This window comes from Lepidothrix coronata, unplaced genomic scaffold (genome assembly GCF_001604755.1).
Source record: "Lepidothrix coronata isolate B3197 unplaced genomic scaffold, Lepidothrix_coronata-1.0 Scaffold2, whole genome shotgun sequence".
NCBI lineage: Eukaryota > Metazoa > Chordata > Aves > Passeriformes > Pipridae > Lepidothrix > Lepidothrix coronata.
This window is the reverse complement of record NW_016690182.1, coordinates 1809037-1836453: the sequence shown is the minus strand read 5'-3', so window position 1 is coordinate 1836453 and position 27417 is coordinate 1809037. Positions and strand designations below refer to the sequence as shown.

At 47.6% G+C, this 27417-nt stretch overlaps 2 protein-coding genes across 6 annotated transcripts in view; both read right to left on the bottom strand.

Annotated features, from left to right (window-relative positions):
• Window positions 1-1203: 1203 nt before the first annotated feature.
• On the bottom strand, window positions 1204-9201 carry RAB39B (RAB39B, member RAS oncogene family). Its single transcript, XM_017815541.1, has 2 exons — window positions 8966-9201; window positions 1204-4786 (listed from the first exon to the last, which is right to left on the bottom strand). The coding sequence occupies exons 1-2, from the start codon at window positions 9178-9180 to the stop codon at window positions 4360-4362; spliced, it is 642 nt and encodes a 213-aa protein (XP_017671030.1). The 5' UTR covers window positions 9181-9201; the 3' UTR covers window positions 1204-4359.
• Window positions 9202-18213: 9012 nt separating this feature from the next.
• LOC108499629 (synaptotagmin-like protein 2) overlaps window positions 18214-27417 on the bottom strand; it is a 36801-nt gene continuing 27597 nt past the window's right edge. For 4 of the 5 annotated variants that reach the window (XM_017819734.1, XM_017819727.1, XM_017819718.1 and 1 more), the window contains 8 exons: window positions 27092-27193; window positions 25075-25244; window positions 24175-24277; window positions 23360-23521; window positions 22592-22670; window positions 21932-22031; window positions 21538-21743; window positions 18893-20396 (listed from right to left, as the gene is read on the bottom strand). In XM_017819734.1, coding sequence (XP_017675223.1) covers window positions 20251-20396; window positions 21538-21743; window positions 21932-22031; window positions 22592-22670; window positions 23360-23521; window positions 24175-24277; window positions 25075-25244; window positions 27092-27193 — 1068 coding nt within the window. In that variant the 3' untranslated portion in view covers window positions 18893-20250. Of the gene's footprint in view, window positions 18226-18892; window positions 20397-21537; window positions 21744-21931; window positions 22032-22591; window positions 22671-23359; window positions 23522-24174; window positions 24278-25074; window positions 25245-27091; window positions 27194-27417 lie in introns of those variants that run through there. The other variant, XR_001875617.1, reaches the window with a different exon arrangement.

Sequence of the window (27417 nt, the reverse complement as noted above, 5' to 3'; positions counted from 1 at the left end):
AATGTTTCCCTCCCTTAATTGGGGCAGGGGGGAGGTGAAAAATTCCGTGTAAGCAGCAGACGTGAAAAGTGTGGCTGCTGGATCCTGGCGTGAATGAAAGGGGGACTGTGAGTCAGCACATCTGAATTGGTAACTGAAAGCAAGTGATTTACCAGCACTCTTCCTGTCAGAGAGCTGCAGGGAAGGGCAAAGAGCAGGTAAACCCTTAGCACTGTCACCAGTAAGTACCTGGGCTGGGCTTCTCTGTACCTTCCCCCAGGGCGATGCTGTTTGTTTCAGTATCTGTGGCTGCAGCAGAGAAAGGTGGAGCTGTAATGGATTCTCCAACAGGCATCTGCTATGGCAGGCAGGATGAGGGGCTGGTCAGGCTGCTGCTTTCCCCTTTTTTTTTTTTTTGAGCATCAGCAATGATGGAAAGGCAGCTGCAAACATGTCCTGATTTCTCTTACAATTTTCAGTTTGGATTAATGAGATCCCAACAGGCTGAAGCGAGTTCCCTGCCTCGGGCTGGTCCTAAGGCAGCAATTGCCTGCCTTTGTTGTGCACAACAAAACGACCAGTTCAGCATTTTCGCACAGCAAAAGCAGCAGTGAGCAAAATCAGCTGTGCCACTGCCAGGGACCTACTGCTGCGTGTAAGGGGGGACTGGGTGACAGCCTTGGAGTTGAAATTGCTCCTGTGTTCAAAGGTGTCTTGGCTGCAGGGGGATGGGAGATGGCTCTGGCCATCATAACTCAGGTTTTGGGGTTTGTGTGTTTGATATGAAGTAAAAGAAAAACCCCCAAACATCACAGATGAGAGCCCAAGGTTCCCTATGACCAACCCTTTTCCAGGTCTGCTCTGGCCTGTGCTGTTGAGTCTTTGCTGCTCTGTGAAGGAGCAGCAAGTCAGGCAGGAGCTGCTGTAGCTGCTGTGCCCCCACTCCTGCCTGCTAGTGACCAGGCCTCCTAGAGGGGCCAAGGCCGGTTCTGCTGTAGCTGCAGCTGCAGGGGGTGTCTGGGGATTGTTTCAGAATAGTTGGGCTGTCTTTTCTCAGCGAGGCAGAGGGCTGGTTCTGCAGAGCAAAGCAGGGGCCTGCAGAGAACAGTGAACAGCAGCCATGAGGCACTGCCTGGGTTGGAGGCACAGAGCGGGACAGGGAGCAGCAGCTCACTCAGAGAGAATGGCGGGGAGGGGGGGAAGGAAAAAAAAGAACCACCAAAGTTTCTTTACAAGTTTTGAATTTCACATTATCACGTAGTAACCATTTTGCTAAATACAAGCATGTTTTCAGTCACAGACAGACAGCTAAATACAGCGTTATTTTCACATTTCGTTACAGTGCATAACAAAGCGAGGACAGTGGATAGTACGCTTTTATTCTGGAGGTTCTGAGCAAGTTCAGTCTAACATGCAGATTGTTTTTAACATGTGGCAGAAACCACAGAAAGTTAGCTTTTTCTTTTTTTTTTCTCTTTTTGTCCTAGAGTATAAGAGCTCCTGACCTTTATCCTGTTAAAGGTGTCACCTTCTGATATCTCGAAGTCCCTCTAAGTCAAAGCATTAAAACCAGTTGTTAGAAAAGAATTCTTAGCATATCCTATAAGTTCTTCATCTTAGAAAAAACATTCCAAATTTTGTACAGATGAATCTACATTTCCTATATTTTAATAAGCTGTCTAGAAAATGCAAGGAATTAGAAAAAGATGTAGATAATGATTTCTCTATCATTTAATATAACAATTTATTACCTCTAAGTAGTTAAGACTGTGTACATTTTCTTCTGTACTGTTCCTCTTTAGAATTGTGACACTTCTGTTTTTAAATTGAAGATTTACTCTGAAGGCCTGAATGTACTTACTGGCTTAGGCTTTCTGGAATTTCTCCCTGGGAGCAGTAAAGGGGAACGTCCAAAACCCATTAAATAAAATATTGGCTGTCTCATGAAAGGTGATCTTTCCCCTCTGGCCAGGTTCTTGCACAGGGAATTACAGAATTTTAGTATTGCTAAAATGTCATTTGATCCAAGTCCTGACTTACCCAGCTCCTTAGTGCCCCTCATGTCACACACCAGCTCTGCCCTGGGGCTGCTGCATCCCCATAACACACCTCATGACCAGCTGGCTCCTGAAAAGCCAAAGTGGCTGCTTGGTGAGTTTTCCATGAAGAAAATGACCCTTTGGTAGGTGTCTGTCCTTTCCTCTGTGAAAATGCAACTGACTGACCTGGTCTGAGCAAACCTCACACTCTGCCCGGGCATCAGCCAAGCTCCTGCAGCGCTCCCTGTATCCATCCTCTCCAGCTCTGCTCACCTACAAACAGATTTTGTAATGGGATTTCTTTTATTATTTTTTTTTTAATCTTCAAGGAACTCAACTCAACCACAAGTGACTGTGCCTGGCATTCAGTGGGTATCAAACGAGGTGTTTGATACTTTCACAGCCTATACAAGCAGTGACAAGCTCACTGAAAAGCACCAGGCCACTGCTGCCCCCTCCCCTCCTTGCACTTGCTCCCTATTGCCCTCCCAGAAGGTGCAGCGTTGCTGCTCCCCTGCAGAGCCCAGGAACTGAAATTGTTCCTAGAACACTGAAAATAAAAGTGTTCAGGGTTTGGGTTGTTGGGTTGGGTTTGGGTTTTTTCAGCTTCAATACAGAAACCACAGGTGTTTTTCTCAGTGCAGACCCACCCATGTGCTGCTGCAAACTGTGAGAACAGGTTCAAAGGCAGAAAGTCTGAACTCAACAGCAATCAAGACCCACACTTCTATAGATGGGGTAAATTAAAAAGCTGGAAAAAGTATTTTATTCTTCTCTACTCAGAGGCCTAAAATCAAATACTAGATGCTTCCTGTGGTTTTTACCTAATCCCCTCCTCTTGGCCACTGCAGTTTGGTGTATAAAGCTTGCAAACGCAAGTAAAAAAGTCACTCTAGTTTTGTTTGTTTGCTCAATAGGCTGAATTTCCCTAGTTTGCTACAGGAGCACAGTCACCCTGCTGCACTTCAAAAGCTTGAGTTAAAACTTGGCAGAAGCAAAGCTTCTAAATGGTGAATGGCATTCCCAGAAAACATCCGCCTTCATCCTGCCTTTGTAACACGGCTGCCATCCCATGATGGCCAACCTGAGATGGATCCTCTTTTGTCAAACTAAAACATGGAGGAAAACAAATTTTACTCTTGAGCATGTTTGTGGCTTTCTTTTCCACCTGCTCAGGCACTCCTGCTGTGTGCTCCACCTTCCCAGTGCCAGGTCTCTTCCACAGAGGCCAAGAAAGAAAGTGACACCTCAACGGCAGAAAGTGCAGATGGAAGCTGTTGCTTTCCATGCTATTTAACTTCTTTAAAAGCAAATCTCACCTTTTAGAATGTCTGATGCACCTGAGTTAAGCTTTTCAAGTTTTTTATTTTGTTGGGTTTGTTTCTTTCCTCCCTCCTTTCCATTCCTCCCTGTGACCTGGTCAGTACAGAGCTGTTAGTGAGACAGAAACACTGGTGTGTCCCACCCCAGGCTGCAGCACCCTGGCCTTAAGATACAAGACCTGAGGACATGGTTCTCTCTTTATGCTCTTGATCACTTAATTCTACTGGAAAGCCCTGAACCTGGGGTACTTTCAAGGTACTCACCTAGGCAGTAAATGCGTAAAAAAATGCACTGAATAATCACTACAGCAGCAGGAGTTGCCACTTAGACTCCTGGTTCAGCACAGCAAGAAAAGCACTATTGAGGAGGGGGATAATTTAAATTTTAATAACCAATCACATAACTACTGTTTTCCTCTTTTAAATCCCACAGAATATTCTTTGCTATCGAACTAGGTTCAAGAACATAAGAAAGGAAACTCAGATGTGTGCATACCATGTCAGTAAACTCTGCCTGTGGAACTGACCTTATGAGGAAATGGTATCTGCCTTTACACCTTCCTGGTGGTAATAAACAGCTGACACAAACAAAGATGTCCTCTTACCTTCTCTCTTTCTGCCTACTTGTCATACTACTAAAGTATCCGTCCTGTGGCTTCAACACCCAACAGGGAGCTATGGATTTACTTAAAAGAGGACATGTACAGTACCCTGCCATGTGCCAGCCCATTCAGCTCTCTGTATACTCTCTCCTGTCTTGTGCAGCCCCTCATTTCTGCTTCCTGTCTCCTTACAACATCTACATGCACCCTCACTCACTCTGCTTCAGGTTTATAGCCCCCAGTTCTGAAAGGTTATTTGGAACAGAACATTTCTTTCCGGGCTCTGTTCTGGTGTCCAAAACAATGTGGGAGGCTGTTCCCAACGGGAGCGTTGCTCTCCCCTCTGTCACACCGAGTTCGCTTAGTAAAGTACGTTTGGTTAGTAGAGTTCATCACCACTCGCCTCACTAGAGGAGCTCAGCACAAGCACCGCCTATCTGACTTCACCACTTCTTCTGAAGAGTGCACTACGTTTGGGACAAACCCGCTCTTTACCCCTTCCCATCCCTCCTGGATTGAAATGTCCCCCCTTTTAACCAGCTCGTATATATCCCGAGTCAGGTCAGTGAAGGCCTTCTCCACGTTAATGGCATCCCGAGCTGAGGTCTCAATGTACTTCATACCATAAGCAGCAGCCAGTTTCTCCGCCTCGTGCCGGGTCACTTGCCGCTGTGTGTCAAGGTCACACTTGTGGCCCACCAAAACAAAGACAATCTGGTAGGGCTGGACGTGCACCTTGGTCTCCTCCAGCCACTCGTGGACGTTCTGGAAGGACCTGCGGTTTGTAATGTCAAAGAGGAGGAGTCCTCCCACCGAGTTCCTGTAGTAGGCTCTGGTGATGGACCTGCAAAGGAAGGAGCCACAACAAAGCATTAAGTTACTGCTGTCTGAACATCTGTCCTTCAAGAAAGCAGCATTACCAACCCCCTGTCTACCCTGCAGAACACCAGGCAGAGAAGCCCATTCAGACAACGCCTTAGCACTTTTAGCTTGTGCTCTGTAGAGCTTGTCATTCAAAGAGACAATTTATCTTGGGTCCAAGATTTCACCCTTGGGTAACTGCCCCACTGATTTATTACAGCTCAGTTCAAAATCCCCACCACTTTTGGTCTAGTTTCTCTCACAGTTCTCTCTATAGCCTTGGCTGTTGGGCTGAAGAGTCCCGTCGACTGCCATGTAAGTTCTCTGAATACCTCATCTAACCCTTTGGTTTAGAAGGATTCTAAACCAAATTAAAGGATTCAATTCTGTGACAAATTAAAGGATTCAATTGAAACCAAACACCCACTGTCTGACAGATACATAAAAGCAAGAGGTCAGAGATGTGAAAGGCAGGGTTGTAGCTCCCCTCCATACACCCAGGGCCTTGGCACAGGGACATCCACCCATCCCTACACTTTCTCACACTGCACCACTGGTCAAAGCTACAATGCAGTGACAGGACACTGCTACTGGCACTGACAGGAGCAGCTGGTCTGACCCCTCAAGAAACAGCAAAATGATACAACAGCTTCTGAGGAAAATCTGCACCACCGTCGGTCGTGTTCCTGGCAAATACTGACAACATTAAACAGTCACCAAAAAGATCCTGGAACTGTGGGCTGAGAAACGGAGCCCATCTCCCTCAGCTCCTCCCAGCAGGGCCAGCCCAACACAGCCAGGAGTAGGGAATCAGCAAGCACAGGGTGAGGGAATGAAGCTGAGGCCATGAGCCTGAGCAGAGCTACAGTTCAACAACTACTACACGTGGGAAAACCAAGAAGCTGAAAAATGGTGGTGTTTCTGCAAAGTCATGGATTTGATCTAAATCCAGAAGCAGTGATTGATTTCAGTCCCTGGAGAAATTCACATTCGGGCCTGAATCTTCCTTGCTGGAAAAATGTAAGCACTGCTGCATTTTTACCTTGTGACAAGTCCTTTTTTTGGCCATGAAAGAGTGTTGCTACCGGTTATTTGGTCCTGTAGTGTGTGTATCTGCCAAAGCTGCCCCAAGAAAGGATGAACTGGAGTTTTCAAGAATTGTTTTATCAACAGACATGCAGTAATCAGTGAAAATTCACAGGCAAAACTGAAGTAAGCCAGGAGCAGGGGAAAAACCATAGTTGGCTGCGCTTGGATAATTTGTCCTCTCCAATTGTCTGGCTGAGGGACAACAGTCACTCTGCACATTTGGCACTGAGGGAATTAGATCTGCCTTTTGCTATCTAGCCAGCTGCAAACAGATATTGGTGCTTTGAATTCACCCCTACACTGTCACAGGCATTTCTGCCTCTCCCTTGTGTTCCATGCCATCAGCCCTGGATCCTCTGCCAGCATCAACAATGCCTCAGGTACTTCTGAAAGATGTGACAGGATCTAAGCTGAATGCTGCTTCGAGGTAAAACTAGGTGAAGGTCTCAGTGCCTTTTCTTAAAACACTTCCCACAGTTTTCCTTACCAATCCACAGGCAGCAAAGAATATTGCCTGCTTGCTGCACATCCCTTCCCAATTCCTTTCCAAGACTTCTATCTTCCCTCCTCCTGCCATGCTCACATGCTGGTGCAGAGCAGTACAGGGATTTGCACCTATTTTGGTCAAGTTTTAACATAAAGGCACTGTCTCTGTCTGGGAACTCTCCCCTCTTCTGCACCCACGGTGGGGACTCGTACCCAGGTCTGTTTGTTGGAGTATTTCCCTCTCTAGCCAAGGGAGAGCTGCTGGCTGGAAGGAAACAGCTCTTCTGTAGGTGGTGGGACACAGTTCCAGGGAGCGAGAGCTGCACATGCTTTTGGTTTTGCTAGCATTACACAACATCATATTTCAGACACAGAAATCAGTATCTGAGCAACAAGAGATGGGCAAACCCTGCTAAATCCATGAAGAGTTGCACCCTGCTCTTCTACAGCTCCAAAGAAGCCTCAGTGCTGCCCCAGGCAGCATGTTTTGGGGCTGGTCTGGCAAAATAGACTGGCACATGCTTAACTGTAATTCAAGCCTTGACTGCATGGAAATTGGTTCTAATTTATGGAGAGTGAAAGAGCTCACAACAGGGGGTCAGGAAGAGCAGAAATGTAGCACAGCTGCCTCTCAGAGAATGCCAAGGTGTCTTCAGAATAACTATAGTGGTTTCATCCTCATGGGGCAGCTGTTAAACTATGCAAAGCGGACTGGAAATGCTCAAACCTGAGAACTCTGTGAAAAAGTGGAGCTCATTCTTACGGATTTCCTTCTTAAGAAATTCCCTGTGCTATGACAAAAAAAGTTTAAGGGTTCTGGAGAGCACTTGCTCCATGGTGCTTCTTGCCTATGACCACAAGTCCAAGGGGTTTTGGCTTATTTCAGTAATAGCTAAATCTTGTCTTTGGCCAAGAAACATACCTTGCAGGAGGAGCCCAAGAGCTGCAGTCCTCATGGGACAGAATTTGCCACAGGGCTAATAGTGACTTGAGAGGGATAAACACAAACCAGACTTTTTGCCTGATTTTTTTCATATTTCAGAGTGCACCATAAAGGCACCTGTGTTTGCTCATTTCCCTCCAGCTTTTCACACCGGGAATCTCAGCTTGCACTTTGGCAAGGGCATTTCAAAGTTGCACAAGGGGTTTTTTTATGCCGTTGACCGTTCCTGCCCCTTGCACTCTTCCTGCCTGTGCTCACTGCTGCCCATCACAGCAGTGCAGCTGCCCTTGCACTGAAGGTCGCCTGCTCATCATGCTGACAACCCGAGTGCCAGGCTGGGTCAGCCCCCAGCACCGAGGGTAAGCAGCCCCCAGGGCCCCCAACTTCCTAATGTGTAAAAGAAAGGAAACTGAAGCCACCCGACAGCTCTCACTCTTCACAGCAAAGACAGAAACAGGCAACAGCACCCAGGTGTGTTTCCTACAGACCTCAGCCCAAGACCCAAAGATGGAAGCTGATGCAACTGCAAGCTAAAGCACCTCCTCTCTCGGCAGAATAAAGCACCAGCTCCTCGCCTGCAAGGCTGCAAGGTAGCAGAGGAAAAACCTGTCGGTGGGTAAGGACCAACTACTGCACATCCTGGGCCAGGTGCCAGATGCGAGGGAAGGTGGTGAGAGGGGTGGGGGTAGGGGAGGTTTCATCTACTGAATGAAACCAAAACATTCCTCAGGCGAGTCATTACAGCACAGAAGTAGAAGCTCTGTGAAGCTGCACAAGGATGTGGAGCACAGAAAGTGCTCCCGAGGGGAGCAGGATGAAAGAGCGGATGAGGGTTAAAGACGCATGAAAAATATAAGCCAACAGGAGGCCAGGAGCTGCGGGTACACTCACAGCCTTCCAAAGAGCACTGTCTGAGCAGCATGTGTCCCACGGCACCAGCCCGTCTAGCTGGGGCCGAGCCTGCTCCAACCATGGCTGCTGTTTTTATCCCACAGTTCTGTGGGAAACTTGGCACGGTCCCACATGCTGCCTTTATCTTTCCTCATCGAGATTTCGTTACTGTTGCCTAACCTCCTAAATTGCCTCTGCCCGTGCAGCGCTCGGCGTGGCACTCTCCAGAAAGCACCTGTCATCCCTGCACAGCCACAGCCAAGGGTTTGTCCCGACCTTTCTCTGTCCTACGGAGAGCTGAGCTCTGCTGTCGCTGCAGAGCATCAAACCACATATTCCACTGCGTTTAGCGAGCATCAGCGTAAGTGTTCTGCTGTGAAACATCCTGGTCACTGCCTCCGCACCGGCGGGGAGCAGGCGCCTTCCCTGCCGGCCGCATCCGCCGATGCGCGGACACCTCCCGGCCGGTGAAACGCGGCCCCAGCGCTGCCTCGGGCCTCGTCCCCCTCCCCAGCGAGACCCACACCGCGCATCCCGCACACCTGCGCACCCCGCACGCGGCCATCTGGGGTGGAAACGGATCCCAGGGACACACGAAACAGGGGACGGGGGCACAAAAGGTGCCAATTTGACTCCTCTTTGTCTCATTCCCAAACGCCTCACCCGGCTGCGCCACCCCCCCGCAGACATCACCTCCTCCCCGCCCAAGCCGGGCCCGGCCCGCAGCCCCCGGCCCCGCGCCGCGGGTCTCACCGGAACCGCTCCTGCCCGGCCGTGTCCCAGATCTGCAGCTTGATCCTCTTCCCAGGCTCGATCTCCACCAGCCTGGAGAAAAAATCCACGCCCACGGTGGGGTCGGAGATCTGGGCGAAGCGCCCCTCGGTGAAGCGGCGGATGAGGCAGGACTTGCCCACGGTGGAGTCGCCGATGACGATCAGGCGGAACTGGTACAGCCAGATCGCCTCCATCCTGCAGCCGCCGGCCCCTCAGCGCCCGCCCGCCGCCGCGCCGCCCATGCCCGGCCCGCGGGCCCGGGGGCGGCCGCGGCCGCGCCGCTCAGGCGGGGCCCATGGCGGGCGGCGCTGGCCCGGCCCGGCCCGGCTGCCGCGGCCCCGTCACCACCGGCGCATCCCCCCGAGCCCGGGCTCCGCCGCCTCAGCGCTGCGAGCACCGCGGGGCCCTCCCGGCAGCGGCGCTGGGGCCCGGCCGCGGGTCGCTCCCCCCGCTGCCGCTCAGCCCGCGCTCGCCCCGCCGCTCGCCGCCGGTGCCGGGATGCGGGAGCGGGATGCGGGGTGAGGGATGAGGGATGCGGGGCGCGCTGCGATGCAATGGCGGCCGCGCTGTTACCGCACTGCCGGGAGGAGCCGCCACCCTCGGAACGCGGCGGTGCGGGAGCCGTGCGGGGGCGGGGCGGGGCGGGACCGTGCGGGGCGGCGGGGGCGGCCGGGGGGACCGGGAAGGAAGGGATTGCCGCTGGCTGGGGGACCGGGAGTGAAGGGATAGCCGCTGGCTGGGGGACCGGGAGTGAAGGGATAGCCGCTGGCTGGGGGACCGGGAGTGAAGGGATGCCCTGTGGCTGCGCGGGACGCGGGCCCGAGGGGAGCTGTGCTGAGCCCGGGGCCGGGGGAGCTGGGGGCTGGCGGACCCCCAAGCGAAGGGGCGCAGGCCAAGGCTCACCTTCCTCAGCGCTTCCCCAAGGGGAGGGGTGCGCAACACCTTTCTGTGTTTTAAACTCGAGTCTCGTTTCTGGAGAGTTTCAGGCTCCTCGCTCCTTCGTTGCCATTGAAATCTACCGGAGGAGCCCAGGTGCTCCTGGTACTTCTGGAGAGCCTCTGCACCGCCCCAGGGCCACCTGCAATGAGCGAGCCTGGTCTGGGAAGGGGCAATGGTAAAAGGAAGGCGTCTTACTCATGAAACCCAGCATATCCATATGCACACACATACGTTTGTGTCTGTATATATATATATATATATATATATTTATCTATAGTGTGTGGAACTATATATGATGTGTGTACAGTCTCAAAAATTAATAATTACAGCCATTAAATACCCAGCAACTTAAATACCACAGACCTTAAACCCATTTTCCCTCGCTTTGCTCGAGCAGGATCTTGGCTCCACGGAGTGAAGCACAGTGTTCAGGAACCCGAGTGGTAGGGAATGTCCCACAGTATTCCCACAGATACCTTGGACTGTAAGCCCCAGTTTTGACCAGGCTGTCCCACATGGACAGTGTCACACATCACTATGGCAGCACATGGGCACTCTCACCTGGCTCCATGGGACACGGCTGAGTTTGAGTGCCTACGTGTTCAGCACTTGCCAGAGAAGAGTTTTGATCTCTAGAAGGGAAAATGAACGTGTATATCATTAAAAATAGTGACTAAAATGTGTGTATTCAGACAAACATAAAAACAGGAGGAATATATTTTTAAAACTTACGAATGCGTTGGTGTTTTCTTTAAATAAAGATGGTTTCATTAAGAGCTCCTCCTGCATGACCACTATTAAAACAAACACATCCACAGTGGATATTATATTCATTAGATCCTCAGAAAAGGACATTTATATAGGTACAAGATAGTTAGCCACCTTGCAAATTGGACTAGGACATTAGACAGACCATTTCTAGTCTTGAGGAATAAATGGCAAGGAACTTTTTCAATATCCTTTGAAATATAATCTATTTATTAAAAAATAATAACCCCAAATTATCCTATTTTAATGTACCTTGGGACAGGAAAGAAAACGGATGAAGCAATCTGCACAGCGACAGAAACAGTGAAACAGAAAAATATTAAACCTATAAATCCAAGTTAGCCGTACATTAACCAGTGACTCATTGCCAGCGAGGCTTTGTGGGGATCTGGTGCACTTTACCGAGTGATTCCTGAGTACTCGATGCCCATTAGTTGAAGCCCACAACGAATTGTGGTTTCTCGTCACTGTCTTTCTCTCCTCCCTGTGTATTCTCACACACAGTTGCTCCATTCCCTTTCTTCCATGGGTCTGGCCGTGCTCAAGCACAAGGCACTCAAGAGCAGCCTGTGAATCACCCACCAGAGGCATCTCTGGGGGCATCTCTGGGAGCATCTCAAGGCACAGGTGCCTGTGGACATTTCCCAGCAGCGGCCTGAGCTCCAACCGGGAGCAGCTGGAGTGCCCTGACTTGCAGGGCTGTGTGGAGCTGAGGAGACCACCCAGGGGTGTGCTGGTGCCCAGCAGGTCCTGTCGTAGCTAGAGGAATTCCTGGAGCACCAAGGAACCTGCCTTCCCCAGCCAATGGACCCGCAGGATCCCGTGATGCAGATATTATGTTCATCTTCTCTGAGCACATGCACAGAGATGAGCACCCGCTGCGTGACTCGGCAGCCACGGTACTAATTAGCAGGAGTGAGAAGGCAGGAGCAAATGAGATCCTGGGAGAGCCTTTGTGCTGGTACCATTTTAGGAAATGAAAAATCTGGTGTCTGAGAGACAGTAACCTAGATTTGATGCAAAAGCAGGTTTGTTGGCTGAGGACAGGACAGCGGGTGCTGGTGAGATGCTGTGGAAGCGGGAGTGCTGATGGCAACACTCGGAGCAGCCTCCTGGGCTGTCAGCAACCCCAGACTAAAGGCAACCCTTCAGTGCTCCTTCCCGTGGGTCTGGGGGCAATTCCAGAGAAACCCCTTTGTCCTCAGAGCTTCTAGTGCTGGAGAGAGCTGCCTGAGACCCACCTGAGCACAGGTGAGGGCACGGCTGAACCCAGACCTCTTGCATCTGCTGGCAGCACCTGTGGGACTCCACAAACAGGGTCCAACCCAGCAGCCAGAGCTGCCTTGGGAGCCTTAGGGGAGCTCCCATGCAGGCAGTGCTGCCCTACACCCTGCACTGCCTACAGCCAGACATGGGTTAAAGCCCTGCCCAAGGGCACTGTGCACACCTCTGCATGCAGCTCCTGCTCAAGGTGACAAACATCCACACATCAGCCACTGGAGTAGGTATTTCTTATTTAGTAAATTTATTTTAAGGCAGAAAAGCTTGGACAAAATGGGGTGAGGGCTGGGGAAATACTCCTTTTCTAACCTGTGCTGCCTGTAATCTCTACCCCAGAGGGATTATGTTAACTCTCTTTTAGCATTAGATGATGAAGTCCTAACCAGATACTCAGGCTTTTGTAAGCCCAGTTCCTCAGGCTGGTGGGTGGTGATTGCTGTGCACGCTCCAAAGGCAGGAACCCCACATTAAGGGCCCAGCAGTCCCAATGGCTGGGGTGGGATGGTCTCAAGGCAGGCAGCTCCTCTTGGGCAGGAGCTCTCTGCTGTGAGAAACAAAACAGAGAAGGTACTGAGCCATGGTTAGGGGTGTCTCGGAGCCAGATGCCCCCCTGGACCCCATCACTGCAATTCACAGAGGTACTTCATAGAGTCATGGAATGCTTTCGAAGGGACATTAAAGCTCACGCAGTTCCAAACCCCCTGCCACGTGCAGGGACACCTTCCACTAAACCAGGTTGCTCAAAGCCCCATCCAACCTAGCCTTGATTCAATTCCCTCTAAATAGATAGTACTCCCTCTAAACAGGTTGCCATTCAGTTGTAGCTTAGTTTTTCTCCCCAGCCAGCCATTGCCTTTGCACACTGGCAGCTGGAGGCTGAATCCATCCAAGCCCTAGGCAGCACTACGAGGAGCAGAGTGCATCAGCACTGCACACACCATGCAATTTTAATGCCCTTTCAGTTTCCAAGGATACAAAAAACAATCAATGAGACACAATCCCTCGCTGCAGGGCTGCTGCACAGGAGCTGTGCCTGTGCCCCAGCCTGGAACAGCGCAGCAATCCCAACACTCTGGGGAACTGGAGCACCCAAACCCACAGGGTGTCACCCCCAACCCTCCCAGGTATTACATCCCAGCTGCACTCTCAATGGGGCTGCTCACTGTTGCAGAGATAAACTGCATCCAAGCAGAGATAAACTGCATCCAAGCAGAGCCCTGAATGCATGCACAGCCACACAGGCCAGAGACCAGTTACTGAAAACAGTCACAGGCCACACAGCAGGATGACAGGAGTGCTGGGAGCGGGGCTGGGTAACCATACGGAGCAAACAATTTATTAGCTAGTTCCAAAAAACATCCCTGTTAAATTAGGCCTGTCCAGATGTCACTGTTGACAGGGACGTGATTGCACTCATGACCTACTAGCTGATCTGTGCTGCTGTAAAACCCAGGACAGAGGGAAGGCATTAAGAGAATTAGTGTTTATTATTTATACGATGCCCACAGTCAGTCAGGGTGGTGCAGACAAGCGTAAAGCCAAGGGCGCCACACGGTGCTCTGGAACTGACAGCCCAGCTGACAGCAAGCACTGGGAGCGTAATTTAGGACTTTGTGACAAAGTGACAGCCTTAGAGCCTCCAACAGCAGTAGCAGGAGGGGAGTGTGGGCAGGGCTGAATGCCAGGAGGCATATGGTGACGATTCTGTCCCACCTTGGCTTTTGGCTGGGCTAAAGTGCCTTTTGTAGTGGTGGAGTTCTGTGACAGAGTGGCAGCCTCTGTCCCTGGGAAACCTGTCTAACCTCCCTCCCCAGACACCAGCCTGTCAGCAAAATGCTTCTAGTGCTCAAGGGACTGAGTACTGCACACCAAGGCAGTTCCAGCCGTGCTGGCTGAGGGTCCAGGGGTGAGATCCTGCAGAGGTACCACTGGTTCCCCAGTGTGACACTGGGATCAAAACAAAAGCAGTAAAGCAGACACAGGCCTGATAAAGAGTCATGGCTAAGTGCTGCTGGCTGTCCCATTAATGGGCCTCCATCAATATAGGAACCCATTACCTAAATGGCTATCCTACTCTAGGTGCCCAGGCATCTTCTGTACTCAACTGAGAGAGGCAGGAACATCTTTAGAGCTATTTATCCCACTCAGCTTGATGGGAGGAACCATCCTCCACCACTATTGCTCTCTCCCTTTGCCGTAGAGGAACAAAGGGCCCAGAACAGAGCAGCTGCCCAACCTCAGAGAGATGGAATTGCCCCACTGCCTGAGCAGGAGGCTCTGCCTCCTCACAAGGAGCTTAACAATGCCACAGAGACAGGGCTGCAAAGCCAGCCAGGATCCATGTCAATGTGAGAATGTGAAAGAGACACAAATGCAGAGAAACTTCAGAAATAACCAGAGAAGCCTCTTGAGTCAGCAGCAGTGCTCCAGGGCAGTGTTAGCATTTGTTCTGCAGCCAGAAAGGACAGGGAAGATTAAACTCTCATACAGGGTGATCCGCATGGGTGGACGTGCACAGAGGATAAGGTTGCATCCCTGCAAGTGGCAGAGCCACCCTCTGGTGCCACTCAGCATCCACATGACACAGCCTCCAGCCTCAATGGCTGGCACATGCAAGCAGGTCAGCTGGGTTTTCTGAAGAGACATAAAACATTGGCCAAACATCTCCCTGTGACAATAAATTAAACGTCAGCTCATTGCCATGGGATGGCTCGCTCCAGATGCAGCTGCCAGTGTCCTATTTCAGATTACAATCACACTAAAATGGTCCTGAGTTGACTGATCAGAAAAGGGGGGCTCCCATCAAGAGATCATTATATCTGCCTGAGTCTGCCTGAATCCAAGCACAAACCCTCCACTGGGAATATTATGTCTTTGTAGCTGTTCTTCCCAGGAAGGGAACAGGATCTGCTTAGAGCAAATAGAAGCTATTACAATCAGGATAAATTAGTAATGGTGAGTGGGAGAGAGAGAGGAGGGAAGGAAAAGAGGTTATTGTGATTTTTCTTGCTACAAAAGAGTTGTCTGAGCTACTTATACTGCCAGAAAACAGCTCCCTCGCTTCCCCTCTGAGTCCAGAGCTCAGACTGGAGCTACTTTGGATTGCTAACAACTAGCAGGATGGTATTATGGGTTGTTAGATGCATGAAATCTGATTTCTGTTCCTATTGGTAGCATCTCAAGTTTAGCAGCAGCATAGGCAGGTCTGTAGAGAAAAGGCAAAATATCCTTGCAGTTGTTCTGTTCAACACCATTAAACACGTGCCTTTTTATCAGAAGCTGCACACCTGCTGAGGATCTTTAAGGTGCTGCATGAGGTAGGACTGTGGCTCTGTGGTGTTGAATGTTTTCCATTTTGTAAAATACAAGATGCCAAGTAATTTGCTAAACCCTGACTGCAGTCCTGGAAAAAAAGGAAAACTGACACGCAGAAATGCTTTCATGCTCAGGACTCCTGTTCCTCCTAAAACAACTTATTAAAGCTGGGCTGGTTTAGGTAGTGTGGATCTACAAAAGAGGCTGAATTGCCACAGCTCAGAGGCAAGTGTAGGCATAATATGATTTTACAGCATTTTAAAAAGCAAATATCTGCCTGCTTAAGTGAGCACCTATTTCAGGTCACTTGCAGGGCAATGACTGCACCACCACCAGCCCCTTTCCAGCAGGAATGTTAACTGGACCCCTCCATCATGAACCTGGTGTGACCAGCAAACTTGGCAAGCTCAGATCCTGCTCCTGTTTCTCTTTTTCCACTCTTTCTAGGATGTTGTTGCCTGCTGACAGCTTCACCCTTCATTCAGATTCTACTATCTGATATGAGGCATTTAAGTTGACTGAATGGGAAATTAATGCAAAACACAAAGGAGCTTAGTCTGGGGCTGCCAAACTCCAGTAGGGCTCCTGAAGGGGACATTTCCATCCCTCCATCATGCCCATCCCTTTCTCAGACGAGATCTGTTATGAATCATTAATAGAAATTTCTCCATGGGCCTCCTGGAGACAAACACATGGTTTTTGCACCCTCTAACCAACCAACCAACCAACCAACCAACCAACCAACGTGTTCAGAAGCATGAGTGAAGATGGCAAACAAAAAAGGAGGGAATAGCCACTCCGGAGTTGAAACCTCCTTGCTCCAAACCAGCCACCTCCTGCTCACGACAGGCCAGGAGCTGGTATTGCTGTGCCAAAACACACTCGGAGTCATCCCAGAGCCCCACAAACTTCAGCCTGGGAGAGCTGCTCCTCGTGGCAGAGCCACCAACACAAGGAGCCTCCCAAAAAGCAGCCCCTGGGATGAAGTAGCTTCTCCTGGCCGACCCCTCAGGAAGGGACTTCTGTTTGAGGGGCTCTCCAGAGGTCAGTAGGACGCAGGGCTCCAGGATCACGTACCTTAAATGTCTTTGCCAGCATTGCTCTTCCATGGGTCTTTACAGGGAGCTTCCCAATTCCTCCTGACAACCTCTGTGACAGCGCTCAGAGGGACATCTCCTCCTGGGCATCCATTTTAACACCTGAGGGGTGCAAAGTAAGCAGGTGGAAAAGAAAAAGGATTAATCCATGAAAAATATAGAAGTACAAATCAGCCAACTAAAACAAATGATCAAACCTGGTGCTGAATATGCTCACACTCAGTTATCAGGATCAGAAGTGTGTTTGTTTATTCAGTTTTTGATACACTAGTCTATTGGATACATCATTTGACTTAACAAGCCTGCAAAAATACAGCACTTCTTAGTTCAACAGATCGCATTATTATATGGGTTTATTTAGCCAGTATCATTTTATCTCCAAATCTCTGCAGTACTTAAATTTTTTCCTGTCTTGGTGGAGGATAAAGCTAGGCAAATATTTAGTAATGGATAATTAATTCAACCACTACTTTTCCATCTCCTCTGAGACACTCATTCACTAGATGTTGTTCAAGATTCAATAATTCTTTCTTTCTCTTCTTTAGTTTGCTTCTAAACTATTTTCAATAGTTCCTGATACCTGCAATATGAACAGTTTTGAATAGCCAGAGGCACACATTATATTTACCTGATGAGGCAGAAAAATTCTCAACTTTGCTTTTTCTCCTTTTTTTTTTTCAATCTTGGAAGATTTCCAAGAAAAAGTTATATAAACCAGACATAAACTGGAACGAAGCACATTGACTCTCAAATGCAAAACCCTCATGGAAAGCAGTTGCCAGCTCTACTGTAGATACTGAGGTTTGTATCCCAACCTGTCACACCCAGCATTTCTTGGGCCTGCTCAGTCCCTGGGGTCACTCCTGTATCCAGCAGGGACCGAAGTCAGCTCCCAGTGCGCACCAGCATGTTCATATCCAGGGAATTGAGAGAGACAAGCCACATTTACTGTATGCATAAAGTCTTACCTTTTCATGGGGCTTTGCTTAACACATTCCACAGTGAACTAGTGAATACAGCCAAAAAGCTTCCCATCCATTTTTAATTTGTTTTTCACCAGCTACAACCCAACTCATGTCTTCATCAGCACCTGCCTACAGGCCGGAGTCTCTGTTATGTGCAGCATCCACAGACAACAAATGTCAACATCATAAACCACGTGCAAACAGTTAACCTTATACCCACAAGCTCCTCTGCTCCTCCACAGGACACTGGCCATAAATGTGCCTTAAATCATTTCATGATAAAGTGCTTTCTGTGCAGTGAGTTAAACAGATAGAGCACAGCGAATTTTACTGCCTCAAAACCAGCTGTGTGACAAAAGTGTGTGTGGTTTGGCAGTGTAATCTTTTACTTCGATAAACCATTAAATGCCAAAGAAAGCTTCTTAAGTTAATCGGGGCTCAATTTAAATAAACAAGCCAGCAAAAGATTAACAAAAATCCTCAATGGAATCTGAATGCTAAAATAGTCTGTTCACAAAGCCCCAAGCCAAGCTCACAAAAGTAACTGCATTGGGATGAACTGGCCCACTGACCCCCTTTTTCTCCAATTAATGGCACCACCAATGAAAAAGATGTTGATTTTCTGAAACACCAACACAACCATTTCCAGCTCCATTGATGCAAACAGCAGTTTTGGCAATGTCATCATGTGCTAATACTGCACGAGGTAGAGGAGGAAGAAGAGGAGGAGGAGGACGTGGGTTGACTCCATTTTTGTGATGGAGAGGAATCAGCTGAACCTGCCAGGAAGAGACCTGGACCTGTCCAAGACAAAGCCCATGGTGCTACCAACAACTTCCCAAGCCACAGCAGAAATTCCATCCCCAGCAGCACCCTGTGGATAGGGAAGCACTCGGGAGGAGAGCAGCAGTCAAGTGGGTAACATTCCTGCAACAAGCCACCAACCCCTTCGACCAGGGCTCCTCGTAGTAGTTAAGTTATACATATGTATAAATATTCACATTTTCAGCACCTAAGGTAAAGATAATTTTAAAATTCTCACTATTGTTATTTTATCCCATAAAGGTAATAAATGACCAAATCTTGGTGAACAAAACATGCCAGGCTGGAACACACACAAATTATCTTTGGGTTGACATGTTACATATATATCAGTTTCTTCATTAGACAGCCATTACTTAATTCTGCTGCTCTACGAGTCTCTCTCAGTGCTTTCAGTACTATAACTGGTACATTTCCAAGTATTGTCTTTTTCCAACCCCAAAACCACTTTTATTTATTCCCATGAAAGCTGCTGATTATATCCCAAATGTCTCCACTTAATGAAAAACTCCTGTTGAATTTCAAGTGTACATTTTTCCATTCATTTATTTACAACCATCTTTGCTAAGCTGAAAATTTACGCTAAGCTTGAGTTAAATAAAATCAACCCATTAAAAATGAATACCACAATATTCACAGAGCCAAAATCCAGGGTAGGATAGCTACAACAAATATTTCTCCATGATATTTCACTTGCCCTTGGGCAAAAATGATTTGTTTTGACAAAACAAAATTTAACACCTTTTTTGCTTGCTTTTTTTTTTTTTTTTACTCAGACTGTGATAAAAATAGGGACAAGTAGACCAGTTGATGACTAAAGAAAAACATTCTATTTAATCACAATATGTACATCCAAAATAGAAATTACAAATCTGCAATTCGAAATATATTCACAACACCACTCTGCCACGGTCAATGTGCCAGATGCAAAGGGGTTTTTTTGCAAGCTACTGGCAAAAAGGAAATTCCAGCCACGGACAAGTCACTGACAGGCATCAGGTGAAAGGAAGACTAGAAGGACAGCAGGGGATGTAGAGGCAGGAGACCTCCCGGTCAAATGTAGCTCTGCAGCTCCCCCTCACATTCACTCACCCCTACTTACCTCTCTCACCAGCTCTCAACCAACATCTCCTGCCTTCCAGTGTGGTTTTGACCTTTCATTCCTGACTCGTGGTGCCAGGCTGACATGAGACTGTTTCCTACATCATTTGTTCATATTGAAATGTTTTGCACACAAGGCATTGCAAAGCTGCAATTAGGCCCATTAGCAGTGTAACCATATTTACATTTGGGCAAGCACTTTAGTTTATATTGCACTCAAACTGTCCCTTCAATAGAGAAACTTGCCTGAGGTCACTGAGGAAGCCTGTGGGAAAGCTAGGAAAACAGCCCCTGCCTGCAAAATCCCACTAGCTGTAGGACCATCACTGCACTGTTTCAGATTAAAGCATAAAGAAATTATTATATTGAATTCCTCATTGTCATCCTACTCAGGTTGCTTCATTTGCTTCTTCAAATAGTCCTCTCTTTCTTTAGATCCACCTTGGAACTCAATTTTCCTCACGTTAGAGACGTGTTATCACCAGCGACAAATGCAAAGCTCCCCTTCTCAAACTGTGCTGCTGGTGGCTCAGAGCAATTGTACATCAAGTACAAAGTGTACCACTTGCAGGGAGTATGAATAATACCATGCTGCTGCTTTAGTACAACTACATCTCTGCACGGAAAAAAAATGGCACAAGAAACAGCAAAAAACCCCAAAAGTATCCATATCTCCTTTTCCTTCTGCCAATGTTCCCGGAGCTTAATGGCATTCAAATATACTGAATACAAATGATGAAATAAAAGGGCAAATTAAGTTTCTTCTTGGACAAAATCAAGTATAGCATCAGTCTGGCATCTTCCATGTCCTCTGTCAGCGAATTAGTACTTAACACTAACATCTCCAAGGTGTTGTCCATCAATTGCCTTATTAACCTGACACTTGCAGCCCCGTGGATGGTCTCTATCTCCAAGGTGCAGGAAATTTCCTAATTCTAGTGAACACATCCAGCATTTCTATGGCACAAACTATAGGTTATTTCAGTTTTTTCCTCCCTGCCAGAGAGCGCAGTGGCAGCAATCCCTCGATCCATTCATTGGCTGCCAACATCATCTCCTGCCAGAAGGCCACCTCCTCTTGCGTGGAGTCCATCCAGTCCACAGAGATGCCGTAGCTCAAACCTGGAAAGAACGAGAAAACTACAGCGTTGGGAGCTACACAAAGAGTTTCCACTCCATGCAAAAATATTCAATGGGATGTAACTGTTGCAGGCAGTGTCTTAACATAAAAGATGCTGACTTCCCTCAGCAGGTTGCACCCTGAACACCTTCTGTTCTTCTGCAAATGTGCTCCATTTTACACCAGAGTTCAGAACGAAGTCATTGCAAAAGCCATAAAAGGCAAGAACCCTAAACGTAACCTGCCAAGGAAAATACTATTGGGCTCAAGCCCTTCCTGTGTCTTTTTGAATGGTAAAGAAGGTCTTAAAGGGTTCGTTTTCCCCTTAAAAGATTTTCTTGTGGACAGGGTGAGGTCTTTGTCAAAATTCTTTTGCTTCATTTGTTTAGGAATCAAACATACCATAGAGGAAAAGTGTGTACATCAATTCCAAGTCAATTATCCAATTAATTTTTCATATGTCAATTACTTGTTAATGAGATAAAAGTCTAAATTTAGGTCACAGCTAATCCTGGGTTTGGTATTTTTGTATCTTGCTTATGGGCTTATTCTTGTTGCCCCTTCCCACTGGATAGTTCACAACCCTCCTGGTGACATTAGAGATTGAGAACAGAGAACACACAAGCAAATCCAATAACCACAGGTGCACCTGCAAGGCAGATCTTCCAGCTACCATGAGCCTTTTCCTGATACCCTAAAGGAAAAGTTATCCTTGATTGCAACATTCTGAAATCTTCCCTCAGAGAGCACTTCAAGGCTGGACAGTCACCAGGTGGTGCTGTCCCGTATGACATTCCAGATTATCTCTGAACCCTTTCCTGGGAGGAGCACCAATATAATGTTGATTTGTCATGCAGCCTGTTTTCTTGTAACAGCAGGAAAGCCCTCTGATGGACCCAAGGAGATTCTTGGGCTTTGCCAGACCTCAGAGTTGATGTTGGCAGAAAATGTGGGAACAGAGGGTTGTTATCATGGCACCAGGGCCCCCTCCATCCAAACAGTGCAGGTACCAAGACTCTCACCAGATACTGAGACTCCCCATCCCTGGTTTCTCCCCAGCAAGAAAATGCTCTGCAACTTTGCATTTTATCTTGTGGCTCAGCACTACAGTAACAGTATTGAGTTATAAAGGAAAACACTTACCTGTCCCAAGGCCCAGCCTGATTCCTCCAAGGAAATGGTTGGTAAGCTTTTCGTGATCCCACACAGTCAGTTCAACACAAGCATCCTTTAGATCCTCTGTATGAAAGCCATCATACACAATGGTGTGATTGAAAACAGGGTTTGTGTCTCTTTTGATGACTCGGGTCTTTTGGTAACTCTTCTTACTGGTGTCTGGAAGCACATAGCTTTGAGAGGAGAAAAAACACAGCATGAACCACTGAATAGCACCTAAAATTTGGATTGTTCCTGTGAAGTTCCTTGGTCTAAACAAGCCTAAGTTCTGAAGAGAGGAGGAAATGGGTCTCAAGGAAACACATGGCTTTTTGGAGGCACAGATCCAGGAGCAAAGCCAATACCATGCTCATGCACTCACCATTTCACAAAGGAGTCAACTCCAGAAGGACGCAACTGCAGCAGGTCCTTGACGTCTTTGACCCAAATGTGAACTTCGCCAGAGGGAGGATTCTTTGGACCTGCCATGTAGAAGACAAGAAAAACTGTCACACCAGTCCTTGCAAGAGCTCCAGGATGACAGGTTTGCTCTTCAGGACCCAGGGGAGACAGTGACTCCTCTGGGTACTCACTCCCCCTCCCTGGGTGTCTCAGCACCACTGCCAGTGCTGTCACACCTGCAGAGGCTCCTGACACAGTGTGCTGGTGCTGCTTTTACACAGGAAAGGAGAAGGAGCTGCTGAGCCAACCCAGCCTTGTGCCTGCTCCACAGTAATACAGGTTTTGTGTTGCAGCTACCACATCACAGCACCCTACAGTGCCCACAGTGCTCGTAACAGCTGATGAGTCCGAGATTGCTGAGCCCTTCCTCTCTCCACAGCACTCTTCCAGTAAATCCAGATGTGAAAATCAGATGTAGGCTGCTGGCAGGGCTATTAAGCACTGCTGGTTGTGCCCTTGTGCTGATCTCTAAGATCTTGCTCTAATTAAGATTCCTCTTTAACCAGCCTTTAAACAGATGAGGCATTGCAAGCTGTGTGTCTACATATGAGCAATATTTAATGCATGAACCACATTTTACCTAGGCTTCCAGGGGGGACATACTTAATAGACAAACTCATCACTCCTCGATGATCCACACCGTTAACAGCAGACAGGCTCTGAAACAGAAAGAGTTATGACTGACTAAATGAAGGACTGTGTAAACACAGCAAGGCAAACAGCTTTTGAGTTCAATGGAGGGGCACAAATGGACAAACTCTGATTTTGCATGGCTGGAGCAGCCCCTTCTTAGGGCAGCCTCTTTCTTTGTGGTCTTGTTCTCAAACTCAGAACCAAAAGCCTGAGGATTCAGAGCAAGGCTGCCCTTATAATAAGCTGAATATAATTAAGCATCTTTGTTCTGAAAGACAAATGTTCTTTATTTGATGAAAGACTTGAGACTAGAAGCACGCAGGAAGCTGTACAGGCTTGACAAGCAGTGGCACCTCAATATTTACCTCTCAAGGCATGTTCAGCTGCTTCACTTAGTACTGTGCTGTCTATTTTTAAGGGGTGGTCTTTATGTGAGTAGAGAGTGGCAAAGTCACGTCGGAGTTTCTGTGATTAGTGTCATGTTGCATTTATGAAAGTGTCCCTACAGATCAGTCACTAAGTAAGACTCAAGGAGGCCACTGTTCAGAGCACTGAACCCTGCACAAACACGTCTAGGGGTTGTTGTCTGGGTACAGTTCAGGTGGTTCTGCTCCACCACACCCAAAGACCTCAGAGGACTCAGGAAGGACTTGTGCCACCTCTAAAGGCTTCAGGGTTGGGCTAAAAACTGGGATTGCAGCTGAGACACACTTACCCGGGGCTTCAGTGGGTACCAGTTGAGTTTCCTGTTGCTCCAGTCCCAGCTGGCCAAGTCTATTTCGATCTCTCCCAGAAAACTGTTACGTCCCAGTGGATCATTGTGCCAAACAGACAGATTTAATTTTTGGATCAGCAATACCATTTTCTCTATTTTATACTAGAGGAAGGAAGAGAAGTCAGGCTGTTCAAATTTTTCTTCTGTTTCTTTCAAACTAGAAATAAACTACTCAAAAGTTTGAATAAGCTCTGAGACACTCTCCCCACACATGCACTAGTAATGGACTGGCCTCACTCTGAGCACCTCCTTTTTTGTCCTGCAGCAATACTACTACCCTGATAAAGCTTTTCTGCTGAGCACAGGGAAACCTGGCACTCCATTCATCACAGGGTAAAACCAATATTCTTTCAAGAATTATTAACACAGGCTTGGGCATTGTTAAATAATCCTCTATGCTTTGATGAGTAAGATCACATAATGCAGACCTTTCTTACTAGTCCCATGCTTTGTGACTGCATTCCAGGGAAGGGGAGGACGAACACCCCTTGCTCTGGCTGGAGGCAGCACAGGTTGCAAGTCCTTATCTCACCCAAAGATCACCGTGTGATTTTGACAGAGAATCCTGAGTGCCACACAGATGGGTGCAAAGAAACCTTTAACATCCCAGGCCTCACAAACCCAAGAGAAGAGCAGTGCAGTGTTGGTGGGAGGCAGGCAAAGAAGCCTGGCCAGGAAGGCAGGATCTTTCCAGATCTGCCCTGGTAGAGGTGCCTGCTACAACACAGGATTTCAGAGCATGTATTTGTTCTTACCCGTAACACCTCGTTGTAAATAGGATTCACCGTCCTCTTCTTCACTGAAGTTTTCCTCTTACCCATCCTAGCTTTGTCTGGGAGCAGGTAAGTTTTAACATACCTAGAAAAGAAAACAAACTCCAGCTGGATATTGTCCCACATCACTATGCTCTCTAATAAGCAAGAAACACTTGTGAACTGTGACATGGAAACAACAGACCTGGAATCAACTCTTTAAGGGAAAAACTAATTAAGAGACCTGCTGGGATATTAACTTGGCTTGCATGTGGAGTTATAAATTTCACTGGAGATGGATGGATGTCACCAACATTCAGAAGAGGCAGCTGTCTAAGCTGCCTTCCTGGGAAGGCAGCAAGGCCATATATCCATTTCCTGAAATGACCAGAACTATAGCATGTCTGTGCATTCAAAATCAGGGAGAAAACAGACGGGAGAAAAGAGGTGGAATGTCTTTAAGGGTTCAAATCCAAGCTCCTCTTCATCATCTTTCAAACTAGAGATCACTAACCACTACAACTACCACTGTGCCCCTAACAGCACTTCTCTGTGGAACTCCTGTTCATATAGACACGTGTCTGCATCATCACAGTTATTACCAAGTCTATTCACCATGGGGAGATCAAGGTTCACATGGATGCAGGGAGAACACATCCCAGCGATAAGAGGAACTGTCTTTGCAGTGATCAAAGCTTTCTCAATCTGTTCAAATTTAAGTCTGGCAACACTTTTACTGAAGCCAACGGCTTCAGAACCATCAGCTAGGAAAGTCCCAGCAGTGAGCATGCACCAGAAGTCTGAAGGAAGGAAGAAACCATGACATTCAAAGGAAAAAAAAAAATCCTCCAGAAGACAGAATTCATCAGTGTGAAAGTCAGAAGACACCAAAGTGTCACTCACGGGTCAGATCTGCCTTTCTTCTCATCCACTACAGCCAAGTCCTTGCACTGGGACACGTGGACCTGGAACTCCCGGTTCTTCTCATCATAGTCTAGAGCAAATTCCACAGTACCTTGGGCATCCACACTCCCAAAATCACCGCTGTAGACACTGAGCACACTGCCACTCACCTGCCATGTGAAAGAGCAAGGTCAGTGCCACTGAAACAGGCACAGTCCTAACTTTGGTTTTGGACAAGCATGAGAGTTTGAGAAGTGCATTCCCAGAGAAATAACCTGCCATTTCTGTCCTTATGCAGTCAAGGACATAGAAATGGTTCGCAGACGTTCTCAAACAAGCAAAGGTTGGAGAACCCAAATAAGGGTCTCACAAGGACGTGCTATCCTAGACCAGAACTTAGAAGCGCTATTCTCCTGAATGCTAAAGAAATACAGAAGTTTTTTCACTGCTAAATCCTCAAACTTTGGGAAATGGAATCAAATATTACTGGGGGGAACATTCAAGTCTCTTCCCTATACTTACAGTACAAACAACTGCTATCCTGACTCAGTCTCATCACTGAGATAGAAATACATTGAGAGAACTTGAACTATCTGTATATGAACTTATTATTTCAAATAGATACAGTCACACAATTGTCAATCAGTTTTTAAAACAGGCTAGTAAGAACCCTGGAACCCATTTCAGACTGAAAATGTAGTAAAAACTATTACTATCTTGTTGCTTACTCATAATGTACATGGAGTGGTACAAAACAGATACAACCCCTGTCCTGGAAAGCCACTGCCCCACCAGAGACAGCCTGTGCACATCTACTTGCCCCAAAGGTTTCTGCAGATATAAATCTGGAGCTAGGCACCCAGATTTCCCAGAACAAACTGCATTTGCCCATACAACATGGAATTCTTTTTTCCACATTGTTTTTCACTGACAGAAAGTGATGAAGCACAAGCAAAGCTCAGCTCCAGAAAGATGAGAGAATTTTCTATTGAACCAATCACTCATGATTCCTGACAGGATATCATAAAAGCTAATGCTGTTTACAAAGCAAATCATTAACCCTCTTGGCACTTTTCTGTGGTACAGTCATGAACATTTATCAAAAAACTTTCCTAGTAATTAACCCGATTCTTCTCTGTCTTTCCCTACTTCTTTTGGCTCTGGATTTTATTATAACTGACAAAAACCTGCTAAATATCTCCTCTCAGTCCTTGGAGCTGCATTTACCGTCCCATCGGGATCCTCACTCCAGCAGAGAATCCTGAATGAGATTTTCAAGAACACTTGTATGACTTGGGCACAAAAGGCTCATTAACAGCTCCCAGATGCTCCAAATTAGGAGAAGGACTTAGATGCCCCAAGTTCTTAATGTATTTATCTACATTCATGACCTCTCCCTACCAGCTTTTCTTCACATATTATCTTTAAATCTCAAATACAGACCTTGGAAATACCCATAACAGTAACACAGCAAATTCAAGCACTTTTAAGCAGCTCCCTCTCTGAACAATGTCTCTAAGAAATCTTTTAAAAATGCTCAACTAAACACACTCAGCTCTTTTCAGCTTTCTTTAGAAGCTGAAGCTCTAAGTCACGCTTTTGCTTTCCAACTCTGAGCTCCTTTGAATCTGCTGATAAAGGATGAGCTTGCAGAGGGCACCCATCTGCAGTCCTAGACCACAAACATGTCACTTAATAGCTGTGTGCCTCATTTTCCCACCTAGAAAAAGTCCCTTCCCATATTCTGCACTGCCAGGCTTCAGATCATCTGCACTTGGAGTGGGGGCTATCACTTACAGGGAATTCCACTAACAGTGGGTCTCTATTTTGAGATGGTACCTGGATTCACTCCTTTAAGCCAAGCAAGTAATTAACCATTGCTGTTCTTTTAATAACATGCCGTGCAGAGAGCAGCAGGACACTCCAGAGGCCACATCATCACTATCAGCCCAAATGCAGTGTCACCACATCTGACTGAGGAACCCTGTCCAGCGAGGTGTCGGCGTTCAGTACCTACCGAGGAGACAGAAGCCATGTCGGACGAGTGGCTGCCAACGCTTGGCGTCTTTTTGTGCTTGTTAAACTGGAAGCTGATTTCCGAAGCCGTGTCTGACTCAGTCTGCTCAGGAAACAAGAAGCATCTTTAAGCTCTGCCGTAGGAGCACTTTGCAATGGTACAGAGAAAAACCGATCGCTCGGCAGAGTCCCATTAGCAGGGATGAGGTTGGGGGAGCGGAGGAGAGCGCAGGGAGCCTCCCCAGGGGCATCCCCTCCAACCGGCAGTGAACGTCATCATTGACTGCCTCCAAACAGAGCTGCGTGCCCTGCCTGGGCACGGGGAAA